The 26,679-nt window shown below is 35.0% G+C and overlaps 1 protein-coding gene across 3 annotated transcripts in view; it reads right to left on the minus strand.

The window, feature by feature from the left end:
- AP3B1 (adaptor related protein complex 3 subunit beta 1) overlaps positions 1-26,679 on the minus strand; it is a 293,463-nt gene that overhangs the window by 75,426 nt on the left and 191,358 nt on the right. Inside the window, exons 21-23 of one of the 3 annotated variants that reach the window (XM_024247265.3) lie at positions 20,566-20,638; positions 11,479-11,585; positions 7,460-9,754 (exon numbers count right to left, since the gene is read on the minus strand). In XM_024247265.3, the coding sequence (XP_024103033.2) occupies positions 9,716-9,754; positions 11,479-11,585; positions 20,566-20,638 (219 nt within the window). In that variant the 3' untranslated portion in view covers positions 7,460-9,715. Of the gene's footprint in view, positions 1-7,459; positions 9,786-11,478; positions 11,586-20,565; positions 20,639-26,679 lie in introns of those variants that run through there. The other 2 variants (XM_054555656.2, XM_002815683.5) reach the window with 2 other exon arrangements.

Raw genomic sequence — 26,679 nt, forward strand, 5'->3', positions numbered from 1 at the left:
ACCCAGGAGAACTTGGTGGATTTGTCTCTAGTTCAGCACTTACTACATTAATGATTTGTCTATTTCCCTCAGTAACCTGTGAGTTTCCTGATAACATGCTGCTCTATGACTCACCTCCTTCTTTCACTCCTTTTATTTGGCTTTTCTCTTTGTTGTCTCCTAAAGCATGATGTTCTCTAGGATTCCATCTTCAGTTGTCTCTTCTCACCCACAAGATTTCCCTTCTGTTCCCCTACCTTAAACTATTACCCATAAGCTGATGGCTTTAGGACGTGTGTGTATGCCCACACGTGTGCACATGCTTGTATTCTAACTAGTTGGCCCTAATTTTTCACTAAAATCCAGAATGGATTTTACCTTCTTACTGGACATCTCTAACTTGATGTTCCAAAAGCACCTCAGAGTAACATGTTCCAAACAAAATTTCAATGTCATTGTCCTTTCCTCCTCCTTATTTTCGATCTTGGTTAACTGGGTACCACTATCCAGATAATCATTCCAGTGGAAATCTCAGTTATCTACCTAAAAGTTACCAAATTCTTTGTTTGTTCTCTTCCTATCCAATTAATCTTTCATACAACTTTATAAAACAAAGATCTGATCACTATCAATGACCTGCTCTAAAATCTTCAGAACTCCTTTCAAACTGTTTCACAATATGGCTTTCAACCAGTAGCTACTTCTCTCTCCCCCAAAACATACGTTTTGTACACTAGCTATATCTAGCTACAGAATTTGGCAAAAATATAATATACATTTTATCTTCTCTCTTTCATCTGGCCATGCCCTGGGCTGAAATACGCATCTCCTCTTCTTCCCTGTTGGTAAACTCAATCATTCTCCAAGACCCAACACAAATATCGCTATCCAAGTCCATATTGATAGGCACTTTTTGCAGAATTACTTGCTCCCCTGTCTGTACTCCTATAATGAAGTTTTCTAGTCTTTTTCATTCACTAAACTGTGAGCTCCCTTAGGAAGGGACTATGTTTTATTAACCTGTTATCTGTAATTCCTAGCATAGTGATTTAGTCATACTGTGTTCGATAAAGCTATCTTTTAAGTAAATGAAATTAAGCTACAATAAAGCCTTTCAGTCCGCATGTATGTTAGAATGCAAATATCTAGAGAATCTCACTGATATCTATGAACAACATAAACATTAGGGGAACATGTGTTGTTACCTGCCTTATGGATTTCAGATATGAAAGCTCTTAGGTATTGCAAATCTTTATTGGCTACATTCATGAATACATTGCAAAATGCAGGCCTTAAGTAATACAGCTAGTATTCCACCATCTGAAAGTTAGACCATCTGTGTCTGGCTTTGTCAAAGGCAAATCTTGCTTTAAACTCATGTTAGAATATTGTCAATTCTTCTTACTGAATGTTTTTTAAAAAGGTACTACGTCCACAATCAACTACATGGCTAATACAAGTTAAAAATTTTTTTTGAAATAAAATCTAAAGCGTTGAAATATTTCTATTTCATTACAATTTTCTTATATAATTCCTTGGAACAGGAATCTTAAGACATTTTCTTTTTTACAAAAGAATTTTACTGAAATAAAACCCTCAATCTGAACTCTAATTGAGAATTTAAGAAAATTAAGCATGGAATGAAGGATGGACTAAGTTTGCACCGTCTAGGAAGGAAAAGACCTACCATGGAGCAAATAAGATTTTACAGGACATATAAACGCAGTTCATTAATTAAATAATTTTAAGGAGTTTACCACATATGGTATATACAAAGATTGATTTAGTATATAATTCTAAAGGAAAGCAGAAAGATATGGAAGAAAAGGAATGGAATTTGGAAGCACAAAACCCGGACTCAAGTATTAAGTGTACTATTGATAGTTTTATTTTAGTTATACTTTGGATTTTAGTATATATTTAATGTAGCTCACATTTATAACAACCTGTATATAAAATAATTCAGACAAAGAAGTATAAAGAATAGATTAAAACAAAAACAAAAAACCAACATCCCTCCCCCATTGAGCATCATGAGTAAAACTTTAAAAATCTGAATGACATTCCCAAGTATACCCATCCCAGATTGCTTTCCTCTTTGCTTCTGGCATCAGAGGTAACCAGAATTTGGCTTTGGTGTTCGCCAGTTGCAAGTATGGTTTTAAACATTTTCCACATATGTATGCATCAATCAATTAAATAATTCTACATACTTATATACTTTCTACAAATGGCTTCCTATGTATTCTTTTGTAATGTTCCTATTTATTTATTTGACAGGTCTCACTCTGTCACCCAGGCTGGAGTGCAGTGGTGTGATCCTGGCTCTTGACAACCTCAGCCTCCTAGGCTCAAGTGATCCTCCCACCTCAGCCTCCCGCGTAGCTGGAACCACAGGTGTGTGCCACCATGCCCTGCTAATTTTTGTATTTTTTATAGAGATGGGGTTTTGCCATGTTGACCAGGCTGGTCTGGAACTCCTGGGTTCAAGCAATCCACCTGCCTCAGCTTCCCAAAGTGCTGGGATTACAGGTGTGAGCCACTGTGCCCAGCCTGTAATGTTTCTTCCTATTGTTTTTGAGATTTGTCTAACAGGTATTTCCAGTTCATTCATTTTAACTGGCACAGTATTCCATTGTATATGCATGCCACAATTTATGTATCTATTCTAGTGATAGATGTAGTTTCCAATTTTCTTTCTTTTTTTTTTTCTCTTACAATGTGTCAGTGAACATTCTTGCATGTTTTCATGTGTAGCCACATCGATTAGTGAGTCATGGAAAATACATTATTCAACTTGAGTGAATATTTCCAAATTACTCTCTGAAATACCCACTAGGTATGCCTCCAATCTTTTTTTTTTTTTTTTTTTTTGCAAACACACTGTTAAAACTAATTTTTAGAGAAGCCTACTTTTCACCACTTTAAAAATTTTAAAAATAAGCTTCCTGTTTTACAAAACCCAACAACCCTCATATGCAACCATTCAATAATTGTAATAAGCACACATATTTTAGATTTGATTTAAGCTAGGTTAATACAATCAATGATATGAAAATATGATTGGTGGAAAAACTTTTGATTGGCTGGTAACTGGATGAAGTGAAAACCAACTAAACAATGGTTTCACCAAAGGTACTGTCTCTCTTTGATAAACCTGTGAGCAGACCTGGTGAAGTATCAGGCAAGTAAGTTTTCAGCTGGAGTAAAGGATAGCTTGATCATTTCAAAATACAAATGGATGGCCCTAAGATCAGGGTTTAGGGAAAAGCCATAGATGTTGATTCAGGGTACTCTTGAGTTATTATTGCCAGACTTGGGAGCGCTATCCAATAACCAATTCCCTAGTCTTAAAGAAGAGAAGACAAAGAACAAGATGAGAGATGGCTTAACCCACTGATATTTGGCTTCAGTTCATGGCATGCTAATGTTTTCTTCAGCACAGAATACGACACAAGGAAGAGACATACTTGGATGCAAGATGTGCAAATTCCTGCTGAGCCTATTTTTCACATCATTACTTCACTATTTTACATATTTTTTTTTTTTTTTTTTGAGACGGAGTCTTGCTTTGTCGCCCAGGCTGGGGTGCAGTGGCGCGATCTCGGCTCACTGCTAGCTCCGCCTCCTGGGTTCACGCCATTCTCCTGCCTCAGCCTCCCGAGTAGCTGGGACTACAGGTGCCCGCCATCGCGCCCGGCTAATTTTTTTTGTATTTTTAGTAGAGATGGGGTTTCACCATGGTCTCGATCTCCTGACCTCGTGATCCGCCCGCCTCGGCCTTCCAAAGTGCTGGGATTACAGGCGTGAGCCACCACGCCCAGCCTACTTCATTATTTTATAGAACGTGTGAATTACTGTAACACTATCCTTGGTTGTATTAAAGAGGTATATAGGAAACAAAAAAAGTTTGTTATTAAGGAATGACATGTACCACTCACTGCTCCTTTTACATTACTTTAGGAATATAAGTATTTGTAGTTTTTTCCTTAACTCGGTAAGACACTGAAGGTACTCAAGAAATTTAACATTCTTTTCCCTTTCAAGTTCTGAGGAACAGAAAAATTATGAAATCAATCCCAAACATTTTAGAGCAAACTGATATTTACTTTTAGTATGAATTCTTTGCAATAAAAAAAAAAACAGTTATAATCCTATCACAAGCTTTCAGGTTTGGCATGCAGTGACTTCTGCCTGATTTAGATATGCCCAGTACAAAAATGGCCAACTTTGCTGGGCAGACTAAGCAATAATCCTTTCTGTACAATAAGGGTTTTTCAGTCCCTGAATCTGCAGATCTGGTGCTTCCTGAGGACCTTATGTTTTTTGTTTCACTGAGTCACTTTTCCTGCATAGCTCTAGTATCCAATTTGAGGGCGGGAGGAAGGGAAAGAAATGGAATAGGTGACATCAACCCTATGTTATTACTGAACATAAAGGCCTTAGAGCCTCTCTACCCTGTCAATCCCAATTTTGACTGAATCCTTCCTCCTATAGTCTACATCCAGGCCAAGATCCTCAAATCTGAATCTATTATCTGTTGCCAAATCACTATCCCACTTGTTCCAGGGCCACTGGACTAGATTTCAGGGTTTACAGCTACAGAATAGAATTCAAACATTTTCAGGAGCATTATTTCATTTTGCCATTGGACTAGATTTCAGGGTTTACAGCTACAGAATAGAATTCAAACATTTTCGGGATCATTATTTCATTTGATTTTCATAAAAAAAGGTGTTTGGGAAAAGTATTATCTCCATTTTGTAAATTAAGAAACGGAAGTTTACACAAGTCAAAGAACTGCTCAAAGTCACAATGATAATAAACACAGCTCAGTCAAGGGTGAAAACCAGGTCTTTGGGCTCCAGATTCAATGCATTTCACAAACGTCACTCTGTCTTTCTAAATGAGTTCTTAGCATTTTAAGGTGGAACTCTAAAAGTGTATTTCCACAGAAAATCTCTGACTTGTTATTAGGTGTTAAAGAATCATAGATAGTATAGCCTCCCAGGTTTAAGCAATTCTCTTGTCTCAGCCTCCCAAGTAGCTGGGATTACAGGCACACGCCACCACCCCAGGCTAATTTTTTGTATTTTTAGTAGAAACAGCGTTTCACCATGTTAGCCAGGCTGGTCTCGAACTCCCGACCTCAGTTGACCCACCCGCCTCGGCCTCCCAAAGTGTTGGGATTACAGGTGTGAGCCACCACGCCCGGCCACCTTGAGAACCTTTTAACCTAGGAAGGTCAGACTCTGATTTTTCCATAAAAACATAATCTTAAATAGTGAGTAAATAAATATACTTTCTTACACAACTAGTTTGAGAAGAAACAAAAAATGCAAAGGATGAGTCAAGGTTTCATGTTGATGTTTACCAGTTAAAGCAGAACATACACTAAAATAGGTAACTTTAACTGTTTTATTCACTTAAAATTTTTGTGACCCAAATATACAAAGTAATTTAAAGCACAACAGATCAAAGTTTCACTCAACATTTCTAATACCAGAGATGAACAAGTTATTCTTATTTCACATTTATTCTTACACACAAAATTGTCTTTTTTCCCCCTATTCTTTTTTCATCCCTGCAAGAAGCATACATTTTAAGGATTGATGTTTATGTGTTTGCAGGTTTTGATTTAAACTCAGGACCTAATCATAATCCATTAAAAAAAAATTTACTAAGTTAACCGGTTTGTTCACTCAAATACTACAGCAGGAACTAAAATGTTCCCTCAGTAGAGCTATCTGTTGGCCAATGGCCAGTCTCTGGCAAGACTAAAACATGCTGTGTTTATAAATAATATTTATTATAGAGTTTAAAAAACTAAAGCCTTTCCTTATAATGATAATAATGTTTGTCAGGCATTATTTTTTTAAATCTCTGTGTTCTGAATATATAATTTAAAGGATAGGAACAAATAGTGACTTTTTTAATTAGAAAAATATTTGCTGTGAAAAAGCAATTGTTCTTTGGGTTTCATTGTAAATATTTTGTTGATTGAAAAAATCTAATATACATAAGGAAAACAAGTAACATTTACTAGAATAAATAAAAATTATAGATGGACTAGAAAGTCATCATATAAACTAAAAAAGTTTCATCTCTTTATTTTAACAAACTTACTCAAATTATCCCAGTGAAATTATTTTCATTAATTCAGAATTCCATCTTAGGTTCATACACACATAGAATATCAGAGTTAAAAGGAAACATGGAAATCTGCCTTGCTATCATTTCATAGTTGAAAAAAACCAAGTGATTTGCTTAATATCACCCAATTAATTAGTAGTGGTGATCTAGAAAGACAGATATCAGATAGGTCAATAAAAAGGAATCTGGTTGAGTGTGGTGGCTCACTTGAGCCCAGGAGTTTGAGACCAGCCTGGGCAACATGGTGAAACCCTAGCTCTACCAACAAAAATTAAAAAATTAGCCAACAAATTAGCCATCTCTACCAACAAAAATATAAAAATTAGGGTGTGGCGGGAGGCAGCTGTAGTCCCAGCTACTCAGGAGGTTGAGGTAGAAGGATGGCTTGAACCTAGGAAGCAGAGGTTGCAGTGAGCCAAGATCGCACCACTGTACTCCAACCTGGGTGACAGAGCCAAACCCTGTCAAAAAAAAAAAAGAAAAGAAAAGAAAAGAAAAAAGAAAAGAAGAGAAAAGAAAAAGAAAGAGAAAAGGAAGAGGAAAGGAAAAAGACCCAAACAAATAAAAAGGAATCCTCGTCATTCATATATGTGCTTTCCATTTCTATTTTACAAGTATTGCTTTTTGGGTAATAGATGTATTACATCTTGATTAGAGAAAATCTGGAAAATATTTAAAAATATGTAGAAGAAAATTAAATATAAAACATCCATAATCTCATCATTCAGAAAAGCTGTTAAAATTATGATGCACTTTCTTCTACTCTTTCAATTTCCCTGTATTTGAAAACAGTATAATTGTACAATTTTACAAAATTTAGATAATATATATAACATTTTGTATCCTTTTTTCCACCTTACATTATACCGTATTTTATCTTATTAAAATATGTAATAAAAACATCTTAATAATTGTACAAAATTCCTTAAATTATTTTTGCATACTTTTTGTAACCATCACTATCACTAGACATTTAGGTTTAAACAACCATGCACATTAATCTGTGTAATTCCAATTATTTCCTTAGAAGAAGAATCTAGACATGAGATTACCTGGTCAAAAGGTATACATATTTTGATGGCTTTTTATACAGATGGCCCAACTGCCATCCAGAATGATGTAATAATTTATACTTTTACCAGTGGAGCAGTGCATAATGGCTGCTTCATTGCATACCTCAGCAACAACAGATGTTGGTTTTTGTAATTTTTGCTAATGTTACAGGCAAGATGGTTCTTTAAATCTACATTTATTCATTACTACCACTGAACCTTTTTCGCATATTATCATCTATATTTCCTCCTCTATGAATAATGTGTTTATATCATTTGTCCACTTTTTAAAATGTTTTATTGAAGTACAATATACATAAAGTACACATATCTTAAGTGCAAAGCTCAATGATTTTTTTCATAAACTGAATACACCCATGTAACAGCCCCCAGATCAAAAGACAGAACATTATCAGCACCCCAGAAGCTACTCTTGTATTTCCTTATAAGCAGTAATTCTCCTACGAGTAAGCACTATTCTGATTTGTTATACCATAAATTAATTTTTCCGGTTTTTGTCCTTTTGCTCATTTTTATAGTAATAATTTGTTTTAAAAAGTTATCATTTATTATATTATTATAAAACATTTAAACATTACAGAAAAGTACCAAAACAATCAACAAGTCATTCCAAAACCATTCCATCTAAAGTAACTGTTAACCATGGTGAACATGACATTTCTGTAACCACTGACAGACACACAGAGAAACAGACAAATTATCCCTTAGAATGGGACCATAATCTTACTTTGAAGAAAAAGAAATGGAATTAAAACCAAAAAATAAAAAACCCTCCAAAACATCAGATAAATGTTCTTTGAGTATATACAAATCATTAAGAGGTTTGCATTTCATTAAAAACAAAAACAAAAGTGGTTTCAATTTTGCATATTACGGAGTGGTTTCCTACCTAAATCGAAAAAATAATTACCATGCATCCTGTCATCTTTCTCCACCTTCTAGTTTTGGTTTCTTATTTTTATCATTTATACTCAATCATATGACCACAATTTTTATAGCTACTGATTCTATTACTTTGAATCACCCTTTCCTTGGTTTCAACAATCAGCAGTATCCCCACTCTTTTTTCTTTAAAGTAGAATCCACAGTAATTTTCATGTTTCAGCATATCTATGTACAGCCTTAATAGTAAGAAGAAAACACAGTTTTCTTGGGTCACACTTCATTTCCGTTATAAAGTTGCACTAATGATGTACGTGTAATGAAAATGATAACAGGAAATATTTAGTTATTAGTACGTATCAGGTACTGTTATAAACATTTCATGTTTGTTAATCATTTAATACCAACAACGATCCTATGAGGTAGGTAGCATGATCATTTTACAGATGAAAATAACGGAGGCACTGGGAGGTAAACTGACTTGCCCGAAGTCTCTAATTTGTAAAGTGCAGAACTCTGATTTGAACACAGGTGGTCTGAATCAAGAGCCTGTGCTTTTCACCGCTACGTAATGCTTTGACGTGTACAGCTAGAACACGACTGCAGGGAGGGACAGTAAAGGATGCCACTAGCTTTAAGGAGTGAAGGCCAGGAATGCTAGATGTTCGCAGTAATAAATAGGGTAGATCCTGACGATACAGACTGTACCGTGTCCCTCACAAAAGCTCTGTTTCCTACTATGAGAAAATGAAACTATTAACATTCAAATGTCTCGTTAGACACGTTAGAAAACATGCTTAAAATTACTTAATCCTAGAACATTTCACATAAAATACCAAGTCTTTTTTCTCTTTGGCAAGATTTTAACAGGCTCAATTTTCCAGGGATGCAACTACTTTAGTGCAGAAAAACTGTTCAGTGTTTGGAAAATTATGTCACTGATGGAAATACCGCAACCCATAGCATTTGCATTGCCGAATAACACACCTTTATCAATCTGCACATATAGTTCTCACATTCATGAGTTCTATATATGAGTGCCAGCATCATTTAACTACTTCTAGTATAGTCATGGTCAAACAGTTACATATCATTGAAAATATTAGTTTATTATATGTTACTTTTATTTTTTCTATTCAACTAGGACAACATGTTGACTTTAAAATTATAGATGTACTCTATCATCTATGAACTTCATTCATTTCAGGATCTAAAAAAGCTCCTAGATTTGTTGAGATCTCACAGCATTATATGGGAGTTGTAATTCTTGAGGGGTTTTATTTATTTTCCTCTGATGTCTTCCGTCCACTTCTTTCCAAATTCAGACACGTAATGAGCAAGCTTAAACTCTAGTTGATTCATCTTCTTTCCTCAGTACTGTTCTGAGGGCTGGATGTGCTATTAGGTGCCATGCCATTCTGCAGTAGAATATTCAGTTTATTTCTACAAGTTCCATTTTTCAGAGTTCTAGCATTTTCTTTGTTTAAAGTTCTATTCCTGTCCATATTTTATTGTTGCTGGTGAACTTCTGGTTGTCATTCTTTTCAGCACTACTTGTTTGATCATTTTGTTAGCTTTTGGGGAGTGAGTGTTGTGGTCCTGCTTCACTCAGCCGTGTCAACTGGCGGTCATTTTTTGCCCAACTTTAGATGGAGTGCTTTTCTTTCCTTTGAAGAGACCATCTCAATAAATATTTTCCTTAGTATAAAAGGGTGAGTCTGTCAATTACTTTGTGATGAATGAAAATTTACTACAAGCTTTTCTAATCTCAACTGCTTTCTTCTTATTATTAATAAAGTAGAAGAGTCTACACTCAGGGTCCATTATCACATATCAGATCACTTTGGAGAATATTCGTTAATATTTACTGAGTAATGACAATGTGTCAGTCACTGTTCTAAGAGCTTTGCATATATTATTTCATTAATCTCATAACAATCCTATGAGGTAGATAGTATTCTCATAGGAAAATGAGGTGTAAGAGTACCAGTTTGCCCACAGTCACATAGCTATTAAGTGGCAAAGCAGGGGTTTGCACCCTGGACATCTGATATCAGAGCCCAAGTTATTATTTATTTACTACCTTACTGCCAACCAAGGTTTTAGGGACCTCCTGTTCCACTCAAGGAACCAACTGCTTCACTATTGATTTTTTGATTAACACTTTTTCTTTAGAGCCTACCACAAATGCTTAATAAATATTTATTACCTGAATAAATGAAAGACTTAACTGCTTATTTTCAATGCTTCCCTCTCATATTTTTTAATGTGCCTTTTCCTTTTAGAAACAAGGGCAAATTAAAATCACAAATACCATTCTTACTCATTTCTGGGTGGTTAAGACATAATCTCATTCTATGCTTAAGGAGAACATTGTAGCTTAAAACTTTTCACCTGTACTTTCTAAGCGAGGTGACCAATGTTGAACAGAAATGCAGATAGCTTTTTTTAGTATTTCATTGCATAGCCCTGATAGCATATTTGCTTTAAAGGAGGAATTTTTTTCCATAATAACACACAAGAATTAGACACTTCTTTTCTCCCACTTTTGGCAGAAGCAGCTCTATGCTCCCAGGCAGCTCAGATGATCAGTTATATGCCATGTAGTACCCTGCCAGCCCTGAGAACCAGATCTATTGAAGCTACCTATGCCCATCAAAGCTCACTATTCTGTCTCTTAGTCTGTCAGATTTCTGACAACAAATTAACAGGAGGTCAAGCATATCAACAGATTATATATCTTAGGCAGCATGCTTGATTTACAGTGAAAAGTTAGTGGATATAATATGCTAACACAATAAACAGTTGTTGCAGCTTCAAATACCATGATATGTTGATGGTTTTTGCATTATTTTGAGACAGGTAGGTTCTAGCCTCACTTCACATCGCATTCTATAAATAACATTAAAGAATAATTTTAAAGACACCAACACATGTAAATAAATGTACAAAAATAAGACAGAAAAAAAAATCTTGAACTTTTAAATAAAAACAGTCATGAATTTTTAATAGTCTATGAAAAAATAGTGTGATAGGAATAAAATGATTACGGAAATGAAAGTCTGTTAATGTAGACAAGTTTTTGTGGCACAGTTCAGGTATATGTACTGCGTCAATGTGGTGAAGAACCTTTGTATGTTACAGATATATAACAATACCAGAGAAAAACATACAGATGATAATTAAGTGTGGACAACAAGTGAAAAAAATTGAGAAGATAATGGTTTGAGTAAATTATTAAACAAATTAAAAGGTCTTAGCTAAATTGGGCTTGTTCTTAGAGAAGAATCTGTTCAAAACTAAGAATCCACTTCAAGTATTTACATTTTAATAAAAAAGATACAATGGCAACATAAGAAAACTGAGCTGGTGTATTTTAAAAATAACTTACACTGATGACTGAAGAGGAAGTTGACAAGTTTAAACCTTCAAGATCAGCCATCAAACTTGGAGAAACAGCTGGTGTGGGAAGTGCAACTGGAGTGGATACTGGGTTAACTGTAAGAAAAGGCCCAAATTAGTAAATGTGCATGAACGTTTAATTCAAATTATTAAAAGCAACATTTTTATTTTGTTAGTAAATCTAATTAAATTACTTTGATTAATAAATGTATGACAATTCTATTTAACATCTTGATTTAGTCAACTTATTATCAAGTCATGGCAGTTATTAGTCTTAGCTTTCAAAACATAATGGCAAATCCTATAACAAAATAAGGATATAAATATCTTGAGTAATAGTTTGTGAAAATTTTTATCACATAACATTATCACTGACATTTATCACCCAGTAATCTCCCTAAAAAAGTAAAAGAAACATTTTTTTCCAGACTATCATAAGAATAACAACCGCTTCCAAGAGAATGCTGCAGTGGAATTAGAAGTCTTGAAAGATGTTCAAATCCTATATCTATTTTATTCTCCACTCTAATCAGGCTACCTAACTCCCTTGTAATTATACTTTTTCAGCAAAAGCTGTGTGCTAGATAGAAATGTTTGATTGTTTCTAAAACTGAGAACTGATACCTGATACTTGAGAACTGATACCTGTAAGTTTGGAAATCTTCTAAAAATGCAAGTCTGGTCATGTTACTCTCCTGCTTAAGACTCTTCAAAGGCTCATAACTGCCTACAAGATAAAAGCCCAACTCCTCAATTAAGTTCACAAAGTCCTCTATGGTCTGCCCCAGCCCTAATAGCACTTCCTACGATAATGGAAATGTTCTACATCTGATAAAGTGGACACTAGCCACATATGCCTAACATACTCTTGATAATGTGGCTAGTATGACTAAATAAATGCATTTTAAATTTTGCATAATTTAAGTAATTACATGTGGCTTGTGGCCGCCATACTGGACTATTCAGGTCCAGCTTATCTCCAATTTCAGCACTGTTATGCGCTAGCTCTATGGGATAATAGTTCCCAAGATCTTGTTCTATGTCTTGGAGACTTTTATATTCTACTCTGTTTGCCTACTTCTCTGCCTTGCTCATCTTGCAACTTCGATCTGGCAAGCTACCCTTTAAAAGGAAAACACTCTCTGGCTCACCTGCAAACAGCTTATATGTGCCTTCTTTGTTTCACAGATATACTTGGACAAACTTCTATAACTGTACTTCTCATGTAATACAAATTTGTGTCTTTACATGTTTGCATTTCTGCTAGTCTGTGTGAACAGACAATAACATTAATTTTTGGTGTTTCTAAACCATTTGAATAAAATACATTAAAATGTGATCAAGTTTTAGCTTCCAGCAAATTCTCATTCCAAGATAATATCCTAAAGGGAATAACATTTAGTTAATTTGACATTTCTTTTTTATTTTTATTTTTGGAGATAGGGTCTTGCTCTGTTGCCCAGGCTGGAGTAAAGTGGTGCAATCCCTTCCTGGGCCCAAGCAATCTCAGCCTCCTGAGTAAGTGCATGCCACCATACCCAGCCTTTTTTTTTTTTTTTTTTTTTTTTTTTTTAGAGATGGGGTCTCCCCATGTTGCCCAGGCTGGTCGCTAACTCCTAGGCTCAGGCAATCTTCCTACCTTCGCCTCCCAAACTGCTGGGATTACAGGCGTGTGCCATGACACCCAGCTGTGACATTACTTTTCAAAGCATCTTTTTTTCATTTTAGTCTCACAATATCCAGTGAACAAGGCAGAACAAATATTAATCCATAAAGTTAACAACAAATATTTATTCTGCAAGGTAGCAAGTGAGAGACAAAAAAGTTCAAGATCCTCAAGTAACAAAACCTAATTAAGAAAAAGAGATACACGTACTTGACAAAAAAAAAAAGTAACAATACAGTCCGTAAATGATACGGCCAAAGAAGAAAAATTTCAAAGGAAACACTAAACAAAATCTCAACATATATAATAGAGAAAGCAGCCTGGAGGTTGAATGGGGAGGGAGTGGAGCTCTTGGTCTTCCCCACACTCACTTAGTATGGCTGAAGCACAGCTTCAAATCCCCAGGCTTCCTTAGACCCACACTGAAAACCCCTGTACAGTTTAGCAAGTGTCACAGAGTCGGGGGAAAACAAGGATCACCGGAGAAGGAGTGGAAGAGGAGGCTTCATGAACAGGAGGGAATGAAGTCCAATTTTTAAGTAAGGGTGAGATTTGAATAAGAGGAAAGAAAGAAGCCAGTTAATTGTTGGATAACAGAATGCTATAAACAAAGGCTGGGAGGTGGGAAATTGAAAAACTAAGGGGACTGGATTTATCCTATAGACCAAGGGGAACAGTCAAAAATCGATCAAACCGAGGAATGACAATGAATATGGTCCTGCAGGATGGTTAATCAGATGGTAGTACAATGCACAGACTGAAGGCAGGGTTGGGAGTAAGGAAGAATTTACAATAGTTTAGGAATGAAGTGAAAAAGACTAAAGTAAGCCAATGGCAATGAGAAGGCTTAAAAAGAGCATTTAATATTGAAGACACTGGAAACTGAGCCACAGGGAGATTAATACTGACAAGGTCATAAAAAAAGTGAATGGCAGAACCACTACAGATTAGAAGCTGCTTCTTCTAACTTGGATCATAATATGTTGCCTTCCCATGCAACACATAACTTTTCAGGTAAGTTCTAAATGCATGTTTATTCATTCCTTTGTACATCTATCTACCCACCCATCCACCATCCGTCCTTTCAAAATATTAGAATGCCCATGTAACGAATAAAAAACTGAATAAGAAACAGCCTCTGATTCCAACTGTGGCTTGGCTAAGTACCATCAAGAGACAAGAGAAGAAACTTCACACCACAAGCAAGTTCTGCTCTTTTTTAAAGAAGGATGGGTTCTAGTATAATTTCAGAAGATGTGTGCTCTGGTATTAAAGAGATGATTATGCATCTGTTTGCAGGTATGGCAAGATGAAAGTTGGCATTGAAAGCTTACCCTAAAGTGAATTCTGAGGCTAGGTGACTGTGCTGAAGTATTTAATTAGTAATGTGTAAAAACAAAGTGACTCTATAGGGTTTTTTAAAAAAGTCATAGCATACAAGTTAAAATGAAATATCACGTCCACCTGGCAAATTAGAAAAGGTAATTTTAAAATACAAAATCTAGCATTGGTGAAGGTACAACGAATATAGCACCCTCGTATTAATACTGTGTAAGCTGGTACAAGCTTTCTGAAAGGCAATTTTATTTGCTTATTTTTGAGAAGGAGTTTCTCTGTCACCCAGGCTGGAGTAGAGTGGCATAATCACAGCTCAGTGCAGCCTTGAATTTCTGGACTCAAGCAATCCTCCCGCCTCAGCCTCCTGAGTAGCTAGTATTACAGGTGTATGCCACCATGCCCCGCTAATTTTTCTATCTTTTTGTAGAGACAGGAGTCTCACTTTGTTGTCCAGGCTGGTCTCGAACTCCCAGCTTCAAGCAATCCTCCTGTCTCAGCCTCCCAAGTAGCTGGGATTACAGGCATGAGCCACCATGCCAAGCCTAAAAGGCAATTTTGGACAAACAAATTCTTCAAAGTCTTTGTCCCAGCAGTACTACTTCTGGAAATTTATCTTAAGGAAACAGTTACAGAGATACTGAAAAATATATTTACAATGATGAATGTTACTTCACTAATTATGATAGCAAAAAATGGAAAACAGTTAAATTCCCAACAATAGTAAATCTGTTAAACAGAATTTGTTCTAACAGAATAAAGGACAACCATACAGTTACACAGAACGTAGGTTTTGTTTTGTTTTTGGAAACAGGGTCTTGCTCTGTCACTCAGGCTGGAGTGCAATGGCACAATTGCAGCTCACTACAGCCTTGACCTCCTGGGCTTAAGCAATCCTCCCGCCTTGGCCTCCAAAGTGCTAGATTATAGACATGAGCCACCACACCAGCTAAGAACATGTACTTTAAACAGAGGAGAAAGCAAGTGATAAAACAGTTTCTCAGTAGAATCCAATTTGGAGGGGGGGATTTGCATATGAAGAGAATCTAAACTGATATGTCAGAATGTTAACCCGAGGTGTTTGGATTACAGGTTAATTTTATTTTCGTCTTTTTATTTTAAAAACTTTCTATAAAACTTTTTTTTCTTTTCTAAAAGTAGATCTAATACAGTAATTATTCAATTATTCTTCCAAGCAAAGCTTTGCCTTAAGATTTAAGAATAAGAAAAACTGAATACATAATGGCTTAATATGTTGTTATTTAATTTGTAATTTGCTGCATCATCTGTATCATTGGCATCATCAGCACCAGCATCATCACTAACCCCAGTAATGCCAATCATGTGTCAGGCACAGTTCTAAATGCTTTTACATATATCAAGTCATTTCATCCTTTGAGAATTAAATGACTCCCAAAAGTATTTGTACCATCCCAATTTTATAGACAAAGCCGCTAAAGCATGGAGAGGTTAAGTAAATTGCCCAAGATGTCACAACTAGTGAGTAACAGAGCTGGGATTGAAACTCAGACAGCTTGCTCCACGGTCCTCTTAGCGACTCCACTCTATTGCCTTGACCAAAATTCACTCAACAATGTGATATCACAGATCATAAGGCTTATTTGAAGTATGATTATTGTTGGCTGACAGAGATTTTTTAAATATTTCACTGTCAGTTGTACTAACAATGTAATGACATAGGTTTACATTTCCTATAAAAGAACACTAGAATATGATCACTGATTTATGATCGTCCTACTGAAGCACATGGTATGGGGTCCTAAAATATATTGTAATTTCCAGGAATATAAAATATGCCTGAAACATAGAAAGCATATTGATATCTCTAAGTCTAACAAAAACCTGTTAGGTCATATATTATCCTAGAACAAATATTTTCTCATGTATTGTTAACTGACCCCCATGAAAGAGAGTCATATTACTTAATGATCTAAAGAAACTGTAGAAGTTTTATAGCCTTTAAAAAAAATTACAAATGAATAAAATGAGACACAAAGAAACTACTAAACTGATTAAAAGCATAGGACTAATCCCTGTGCTCATGATAACATCCCCTCAACAGATATAATAGAGAAATAGTAAAAGAAATAACCAAATTGCTTTGTAGTAGAGTCAGTCTATTGCTAGGTTGCTGCCTTAGAGACAGACAATCATTATTTCTGGTAGTAGCAAGCTCTTTCCCTCCTCCATAACTTTATTCTGCCTAGTATACCCTCCCCTTATGCCTCCAACAGCTTGACTGATGCTTTTTTTTCTTTCTTTTTTCTTTTTTTGAAGTGGAGTATCACTCTGTCACCCAGGCTGGAGTGCAGTGGTGCGATCTTGGCTCACTAGAACCTCCGCCTCCCAGGTTTAAGCAATTCTCCTGCCACAGCCTCCCGAGTAACTGGGATTACAGGCATGCACCACCATGCCTGGCTAATTTTTCTATTTTTAGTAGAGACGGGGTTTCACCATGTTGGCCAGGCTGGTATCAATCTCGGCCTCAGGTGATCTGCCCGCCTCGGCTTCCCAAAGTGCTGGTATTACAAGTGTGAGTCACCAGGCCTGGCCAACTGATGCTTTCTTAAACTCAACTCAAAAGTTAAATTTTGATACTGCTAGGTGGATTAGGAACCTTGATACCGAACAGTATTTTGTGCATTTCTCCTCATTTCATCTATAATGTGGCAATCTCATTGCCAATTTATCTGTTTTTCCCATTACACTTTGAGAGTTCCTTGGATAGGGACAATATTGTATTCATTTAGAATCTCCAGTATGTAGCAGATTATAAAGATCATAGCAAGTATTAAATTAACATTTCCTGAATGAAGAAATGAATAAATTCAGTACTTGCAGTCTTCCTGGTATGCACTGTGTACCTAGCAAACAACCTGTGTGGATTATGATGTGCCTCTTAGATAAAACACTGGGAATGTGTCTGGCCTTCTTTCAAGATTAATCTAATTCTCACAGTTGAGAACTAAAGCCACTGGAGAGTAACATTTTAGTATTTGAGCAACAAATTGCATGCCATGGGCAATGGAGAACCATTGTAGGCTAATAGGAGGCATACAGTGAAGTTGGCACTCTGCTTGTCTTTATCTCTAAGCTCAGATCATGGTTCCTTCACAAGGTTTTTGTAGTTTTTTAATTTGGGGGATAGCAGACAATCCAGAAAACATAGGCTGAACTGACTTGTTAACAAGAGAGTTTCAAGTGTCATTTCTGACAAAAGCAGGACTATGAAAGATTTTTAAAGAAATAGCATTTGGGTATTAAAAACAAAGAGAAACACTATATCCTATATTCAGTTAGAAAATGTAGGTTGTGATCAAAGTCACCTTAAAATTCAAAAAAACTTTCATTTCAATTCTTAAAAACTTGATTTTTTTAAAAAGCTTGTGTCTCAACATATAAAAATATACTTTTTTTATAGAATGGAACTAGAACAATTATGTCATTTTATAGGTTTTTTTTTTTTTTTACCGTAGTTGCCAGGAAATCCAGAGTTGAATATAAGAAAAAAAGTTGAGTTGAATATAAGAAGAAAAAGTTGTAATTAGTACACTAACATTTACTCTTAGTTCCTTTTTAAATGTATTTTACTGTTATTCTTTTACAATTTTAAACTTTTTAAATTATGGTTATAAACATACATATGTAAGATATTCAAATGTCACAGAAAGATACAAAATATAAAATGAAAGTCTTATTCTTGCCTGTTCCCAGGTTAGTCCTACATCACAAGGAGGCCAGAGCTAACCACTGAACAATGCTGCAATGAAATTTTTGTATATGCCTTTATATGTTTTATTAATTCAAGAAATATTTACTGGGTGCCCACTAACTGCCAGGAGCCACTCTATACACTAGGAATAGCAATGAGCAACACAGACAGAGACCCTGTCCTCATGGAACTTACATCTTAGTCGGGAGAAAGAGACAATAATCAAGTACCAAAATTTTAAGGTAATTTCAGATAGTGAAAAATGCCATGAAGACAAGAATAACAAGAATAACAAGAAGGTTTGTGCTATGGTCTGAATTTATGTCCCTCCAAAATTCGTGTTGAAACCTAATCCAGACTATGGTGGGTCTTTAGTAGGTAATTAGGTTATAGGGGTTCTACCCTCATGAATGGGATTGGTGTCCTTATAAAAGTGGTATGAGGGATGGTGTTTCCTCCTTCTGTCACATGAGGAAACAGAAGTCACTATCTCTGAAGCAGAGCTAGCCCTCACCAATCATCAAATACGCTGGCAACTTGATCTTGGACTTCCCAGCCTCCAGAACTATGAACAATTAATTTCTGCTGTTTATACACTACCCAGTCTAAGGTATTCTGTTATGCCAGCTCAAGGGGACTAGGACAGTGTGTAAGAGTAGGTGACTTCTGAGTTGGGGAAGTAAGGATCAGTCTGCCAACAGAAAATCTGGGGGAATTGTTCTCAGCAGGGGAACAGCAGTAGAAAGGCCCTTGGCAGAAATGAGCCTGGTATGTGTGACAAATGCATAAAAACGGAGTAGGATGAAATGTGGATAAGAAAGAGACAGGGGTCAGATCATCTACAGTCTGAGAAACCTGGGAAAGGAGTATGGGCTTTCATCTAAATGCAAAATTAAGCCATTAAATTCAAGGGTTTAAAACAAGAAAGAAATAAGATCTGATTTTATCAGTAGTTTATCAGTAGGATAAATTTCTGGAAAAGAACTGCTAGGTTGGTGGGGTGCGGTGGCTCACACCTGTAATCCCAGCACTTTGGGAGGCAAAGGTGGGTGGATCACGAGGTCGGGAAATCAAGATCATCCTGGCTAACACAGTGAAACCTCATCTCTACTAAAAAAAAATACAAAAAATTAGCTGGGTGTGATGGTACGCAGCTGTAGTCCCAGCAACTCAGGAGGCTAAGGCAGGAGAATTGCTTGAACCCAGAAGGTGGAGGTTGCAGTGAGCCGAGATAGTGCCACTACACTCCAGCCTGGGCAACAAAGTGAGATTCCATCTCGGGGGGCGGGGAAGAACTGCTAGGTGAAAGGGTATGTACAATTTAAGTTTTGATAGATATTACTAAAATGACTCCAAAGAGCTGTACCTATTTATATTCCTATCAAAAACATGTACATCTGTTTCTCCAAACCTTAGCAACACTGGATGATACCAAACCTCAAAATCGTAGCCAATATGTAAAACATGATTCAAATTTAACTCCAATTTTATTTTTAGTTTCTCTGTTATTTCTCTGTATTATATATTTTAATTTCTCTATATTAAGTATATGCCATGGCTACTGGGGACAGGGCAGGTAACAGTATAAACAGAACAGATCTATGACAGAATGAGATAACCTAAAACGTAACTCACTCTCAGCATAGAAAAACTCTATCAAAAATGATAGTAGTTTAATATTCATGAAATTTCACTTCTTGTTACTCTTCTCCTAGTGCAACAAAGTACCACTATCTCTCTCTCAGCATGCAGGAGGATTTAAGGGGAGGTGGTAAATACATATATCTTTGTACACTTGGGTGAATATATTTGTAGGATTCTGAATTCTTAGATTTGCTGGGACAAAGATTTTTTGCAGTTAAAAGACTGAGAGGATAGCCAAACTGGCCTCCAAAGGCTTTGTAACCCATTTCCATTCCTACTGAAATTGTGCCAAGTGGAAGATGGTGATGTCCTTTCCATTTTGATTTACATTCCTTAATCCTCTACCTCCTTAAGTTACATGTGTCAATCCCCATAATCCACATTTCACAATATAGAAGTTACAAGATATGGATGACTATTTAGCAAACAAGTATAAATTACTAAAGCAAAATATTTTAAAATGAATTTTGTGTACTTGTATTTGGCCATCTATATTTGATCATGTGATAATAAAGTGATATGCTGAATAGATGAAAGAAACAAATACCACCGATTTCCAAAACTTTCTTGCCTTATTCATCTATAAGTCTTTCACAGTAAATATTGATATATTTGGGGACATGTAAATGAAAGGTACTATAAAAATAAAAAATACTCTTACTAAACACAGAAGAAATATTTTAAACTACAATACTTACAATCATCCAGATCTAGAAGTGAAACATCTTTGGTAAGAGGAGTTCTATCTTGCTTTGTTTTCTTTTCTTTCTCCTATAAAATAACAAATATTTCATTTTCCACATGTTCTGTTTTAAAAATCTGTGGAGTAGTCCTTAATATTCCAAAACAAACGTTTTTTTTCCTCTGCTTAGTGGTACCAACAAATTAAACTTCTGTATGGTTATATAAAATGTTTTCCTGAATCAACATTTGTCTCAAGTAGCATACAGTATTTCTTACCCACTATGCAAACTCTTAAACTATTTTGTGTTTAAAAATTATAAATGTCAGAACAAAATTTAAAGGTATGTAATTATTTTATAATCGGACAACTTGCTAACATAAAAACGTACAGCGGCTCTTTTGTAGAAAGTCCACAAATATTCTTGAAAATAACTTTTAAACAGGTTTACTTAAGAAAAAGAAATAATGTATGCATAGCTCAGATATTTTTGATGGGCTGGTGATAGATCAGCCTTTTCTGATATAGTTTGTGACAGGCATTGTACTAGATATTTTATGTTTCTATACTGGGTTGTATCAAACTTCTCTGCCAAAGATATTCATTAAAATCTATATATGACATTCCCAGGCTCTTTCTTTTTAGAGTTGAAAGGATTCACTCACTTGATCTACTGCTTTGTAGAGAAAATAAATATATCAAAACATATCTGCATATAACTAGGGCTTCCTCCAGCAGAGATTTGCTTATTCGGTCTACTGTACTTACAAAATGTATATATCCATGAACTAGAATACAGTGCCCCTAAGCCTGAACTGTTGACAGTTTGGTTACATATTCACAAAAATTTGTAAATCTTTTAAAAAGAAAACAGTATTAATTAAGTGCATTACAAACAATTAAAGGCCAACAAAGAGTAGGGCGTTAAATATAATTGAGTCAAAGTTTATCTTTCTAATCTATACTATTTTTTACATTAAATTTTCTCAATCACAGACCAAAACTAAAGTTTCTACTAAAATGTTTTTATTTATTTAATCATTCATTCATTCAATAGGTATGTGTAGAATTTTAAATATATATTAGATTCTATGCCAAGCAATGGAAATAACAGCCAAGATAGACATAGTCCTGCCTTCAAATAACTTATAATCTACCAAAAGTCTATAGCTTATTGCTAATGTGCTAATAAATATTTTTGAAGTATTCCTCTAGCCACGAGAAGGTACCACTGAAGCAAAATATATTTTATCACCATTTAAAGTTTACACAGTGTTAGAGCTCCTACAACAGTGCACATACATGAACAAAAGCATTACATAAAATTATACATAGGTAACATTTTAAAATAATTTAAATTTCACTTGTTTTTTCCCTTGTGCTGATACTCAGAAACTTCAAGGACCACATAATAATATACATTATTAATACACTTAAAAAGGCACTAATTTTATTCTTCAAAGTAATTATTTTTATCACTGAACACTCCAAATCATCTAGTTAAGTTTTAATTTTTATTCCTTATTTAAAAATGAAAGAAATAGTATTTGTCCTTCTCTCCATTTCTCAAACGAGTAAACAATGTCTAAGATGGTGAAAAAAATAGAAGAAACGTTTTGAAGCTAAAATTTAAAAGTTGCAAGTAAATGAAAACAAGCGCAGAATGAAAATGCCATCTCAACTAGAATATCATTCCTGTGAAGAAAGAACATATAACAAAAAGAGCATATCATCATGTGACTTATCAAAATGCTATGCTGAGCACAATGGGTGTAGCTTCCTATAAGCTACAATGGTGCATGACTGTCTTTATGGAACTGTAACCTCCCTACCTGAAAAATTAGAAACCTACCAAATCAAGATAAAGTTAAAGCTGAAGGCAAGTCTATACCTTATTTTCTACTTCACAGCCAAGAGTGTGTAACAATATCTATTAAATACATATCAGGTCACATATAACACAGAACAGAGCTGCATGTGAAATTGGCATAATCTCTTACTAGAAGCCTAGAACAGAGAGAAAAAAGGCTTTCAAAAGGACAGAATTTCTGAGAACAGCAAATAACCAGTGACTGAAATACAACATTAGCAATAGATAATGGTCATTTCTACTGAATTGAAAAACCCTTGCATTCTGAATCAACACTATAAAATGCTTCATGTGGTGTTTGGTATTCCTCTTATATTATATTTCATTTTTCATTTTAAAAAATCCATAGTAAGTTCAAAACATTTTCATACTTAAAGGATCTACTATAAAAATAAAATTCTGAATTCTAAACAAAGAAGTTAAGAGCTCTATTCCATCAAACATTTCTCCATTTGCAATTCATCTTGGTAATAGAGACAGAACCTGGGTAAATGCATATAGGACTTGAGGCAGGAGATTTTTCTTGCTCAATGCATAATTCATGTGCTCTGCCTGCAAAGTGTGTAAAATGAGAATTTCACACTGCAGCATGAGCCATGGAGCTGCAGAGAAAAGGCAGATGAAATCATATTTTACTGTGCGATTTTATTTCTTACCCTCCCAATATTTATACAAAACCATCATTGACAAACCAAACACATTGACAGATCACCCACTGTTTCCATTGTGTTAGTACTTGAGAAGAGATCAGGCAGAAAGATAGACAATTTGTTTTTGTATATTTTTTTAAATAGAGGATTAGGTTTTTAACAGCTGAGTGACTGTATTAGACTTTTATAAGGACAACAGTAACTGATCTTAGAATCTCACCACAAAAAATACCTAGTTATCAATTCATCATCCTCAAATCTCCATTTTGTTTCTATGGTATTCAATTATACACCTCAACACATCAACATTTTCAAAATGCAATACAAAGTCACAGGTTAAAAAAATTGATTTCTATTTAATGTATTTCATTTCAAATAATAAATAAAAGATCCTAGAAATACTTATTAACCTCCAAATAATACAAACAAAAATATGTAACAATATACCTGAAAAGATTTGTTAACGTATTATGCATGTTCATTTTCATGCTGATTAGAAAAAAGGCAAATAGCAAAAAAGATCTGACATGACAAGCATCAAATATGCATTCTAAGAGGAAACCATTGTAAAGAGGTTTGAAATTTGAAACTATAAAATAGGATAAGCAGTATGTAAAGTCTGTCAAAGCCATACTGTGCTTTGAAATCAACAAGAAGTCAAAGCTAATTTCTAGCCTCACAGGACAAGATATTTGCATGAAATATTTTCAATTAGAATTATCAACCAAGGATAATTTAATGACTTTTTTTCCTTCAAGTTAACTGACAAATATGATTTTAAAAATCTGAGGCTAACACTTAAACTTGTGCTTTAAAACAAAAGTATACTGCTAGTAAATTGAGACTTCTTTATAAGTTAAAAAGAAGTCTAACCCACTAAAACAAATCTTTTCCTATTAGAGTACGCCTACTTCAATAAGAAAGCCTGCTTAATGGCATTCACTTCCTTTTAAAGGTCTCAACTGCAATTGAATAATATTTTTATTTTAGAGAACTTAAAATATAAATGAAATTGGGAAAGACATAAACTGAGAGGCAAGGCTTTGCATTATAACAGTAAAACCCAATATTCTTCAATATTTATAAAAGTTATATAATTGCAACATACAAAAATAGTTGTAAAAAACATAATTAAAACTTGCTTATTTTTCAAATAGAACATAAAACCAATCAAAAAATGGTTCCTTTCACTCTTATCCATGATTTATTTCACACGCCATGCCAAATTTACTTTATCCCCAAGAATCTTTCAAATAAAAGATCTTTATCACCAAAATCTTTTATTAAGGCAAATCTTAACATTTACTGACATTCAGACACCAGTCAAATCCTAGTGACTGATCGTTAGAGCACCTAAGAGATTCACTCAGTTTCTTTGCACCTTCCAAAAGGAATTAGCGAAGTTTTGAGACACAGATATAACCTGAGATAAAAACAAATGACAAGAACAACTCAAACACTGCTAGGTATATACAGTTGGTACTATTTTCTTCATAGCTAGTATGCACCTTAATCTTAGTTTTAATTCAAATACTGAAATGCTTTTAATATTAAGTATTATTAAGTGCAAGTACATTAAATACTTTATATTTATTTCACATTGGTAGATTATTATGCTTTATATAGTTTATGTAATTAAAATGTTTATATAAGGAACATACATAAAATTTACTCACAATAAATTACAATCATAATTTAAAGTTTTTATCATTTTAATCACAGAGTATCTAAATCTTCAGCCACTAGTACACAGACACTATAGATATAACTAGAATATTGCATCATGAATAAGGTGCGAATAGTGGACTAACAACGTAGCTGAAATAACTATGGTGTGGAGGAGCACTCTAATTACTGGGTAGTTATAAGAACACTGAAGCCTAGGTTTCATGAAGGATAAAAATCCTGGAAACTTTAAAAGCATTATTTTAAATAAATTTTTTCACCATCTGTTCACATAATTTTAACTACAAGCAGAATATAACTTAATTATATTGGTCAAAAACAGGATAAAGTGATATAAATGTGAATCTCTTCCTGACACAATGTGGTCTACATCACTGAATTTTCTCACCACTCTTTCATATAAAAAAAATTTTCCCTTTACATTGTGTAAAGTATGTGAAATCACTTAAAATAAGGAATTACTAAAAGTAATTTTGTTATAGGTGTTATTTGGAACGAAAGAATTACTTCATTGAAAGGACTATACTAAAAATATTTCTCAATTAAATATATTTCAGAAAATAACACCTACACATAAAATACGCTTATCAATCAACATAATTATAACTAAAACAAGAAAATTTTCTATGGTCATTACTGACAACATCTGACCTCAAATGAGGACATATTCCAATCAATAACACAAACAAACAAACATGGCACCTGAATGTGTGACTATAGTTTTGTGCCTCATGAATATGCTGGGGCATTTTAAGAACATAAATAATCCCCTTGTGGTTCTCACCCTTTTGACTGTCCCATTCACATGAGTGATACCCCATCATCAGTAACATTTTTCATTCCCTGCAGCCATTCTCAACTAGGAGAAGTGGAGGGTCACAGTGATATGAGGCCACTTTCTCCCTAGCTTTTATTTTCTGTAGTAAATGATGCAAAAAGAAAGAACAAAGGCATAGAAATAGGAAAGAATACAGAGTGTTAATAGAACCACAAATATTCCACTGGGATTAGAATTTAGTGTGTGTGGCTGGGCATGGTTGCCCATGCCTGTAATCCCAGCACTTTGGGAGGCTGAGGTGGGTGGATCGCTTGAGCCCAGGAGGTTGAGACCAGCCTGGGCAACATGGAGAAACCCTTCTCTATTAAAAATACAAAAAATTAGCCAAGCATGGTAGTGCATGCCTATAGTCCCAGCTACCCAGGAGGCTGAGGTGGGAGGATCACCTGAGACTTGGAGGTCGAGGCTGCAGAGAGCTGGGATCATGCCACTGCATTCCAGCTTGGGTGACAGAGCAAGACTCCGAAAAAAAAAAAAAAAAGAAAGAAAGAAAGAGAGATAGAAAGAAAGAAAGAAAGAAAGAGAAAGAGAGAGAGAAAGAAAGAAAGAAAGAGAAAGAAAAAGAAAGAAAGAAAGAAAGAAAGAAAGACAGACAAGGTGGGTAGGGTTAAGACGAGGTAGGTTTGGGCAAGCTAGCCTGAGTTTACTGAACTCAAATGGCAATGGGCCATCAGGACAGGTGAATTTAATATCCATCTGGCAGTTGTATAGAAGGACTTGGGGTTGGGAAAGCATTGGTCAGAGGATGACCAATGGCAATGGTCTATGCAGGTAATGAAGAGCTGATCTAGAATAGTGGCAGTAGGGAAAGAAGAAACAGACATGAGAACGCACAGAACATATAGGAGTTGGTAACTATCTAAACATACAGAATGACAGAGTAGTCAGAGATAATTCTGGGGCTTCAGATCTGGGAGAATGAAAAGAATGCTGGTGACAAATGGTAGAGCATGTCTTTCGATTGTATTAGGTTTGGAAAACCAGTAGCCTCAGAGAGGTCTAAAAATTTGGTATGCATTTGGGAAGAAAAGCTGAAACTTATTGTAAAGACTGAAAGATGTTACCATGGAAGTAATTAATATAAAT

Source organism: Pongo abelii, chromosome 4 (genome assembly GCF_028885655.2).
Source record: "Pongo abelii isolate AG06213 chromosome 4, NHGRI_mPonAbe1-v2.0_pri, whole genome shotgun sequence".
In the NCBI taxonomy this organism is placed as follows: domain Eukaryota; kingdom Metazoa; phylum Chordata; class Mammalia; order Primates; family Hominidae; genus Pongo; species Pongo abelii.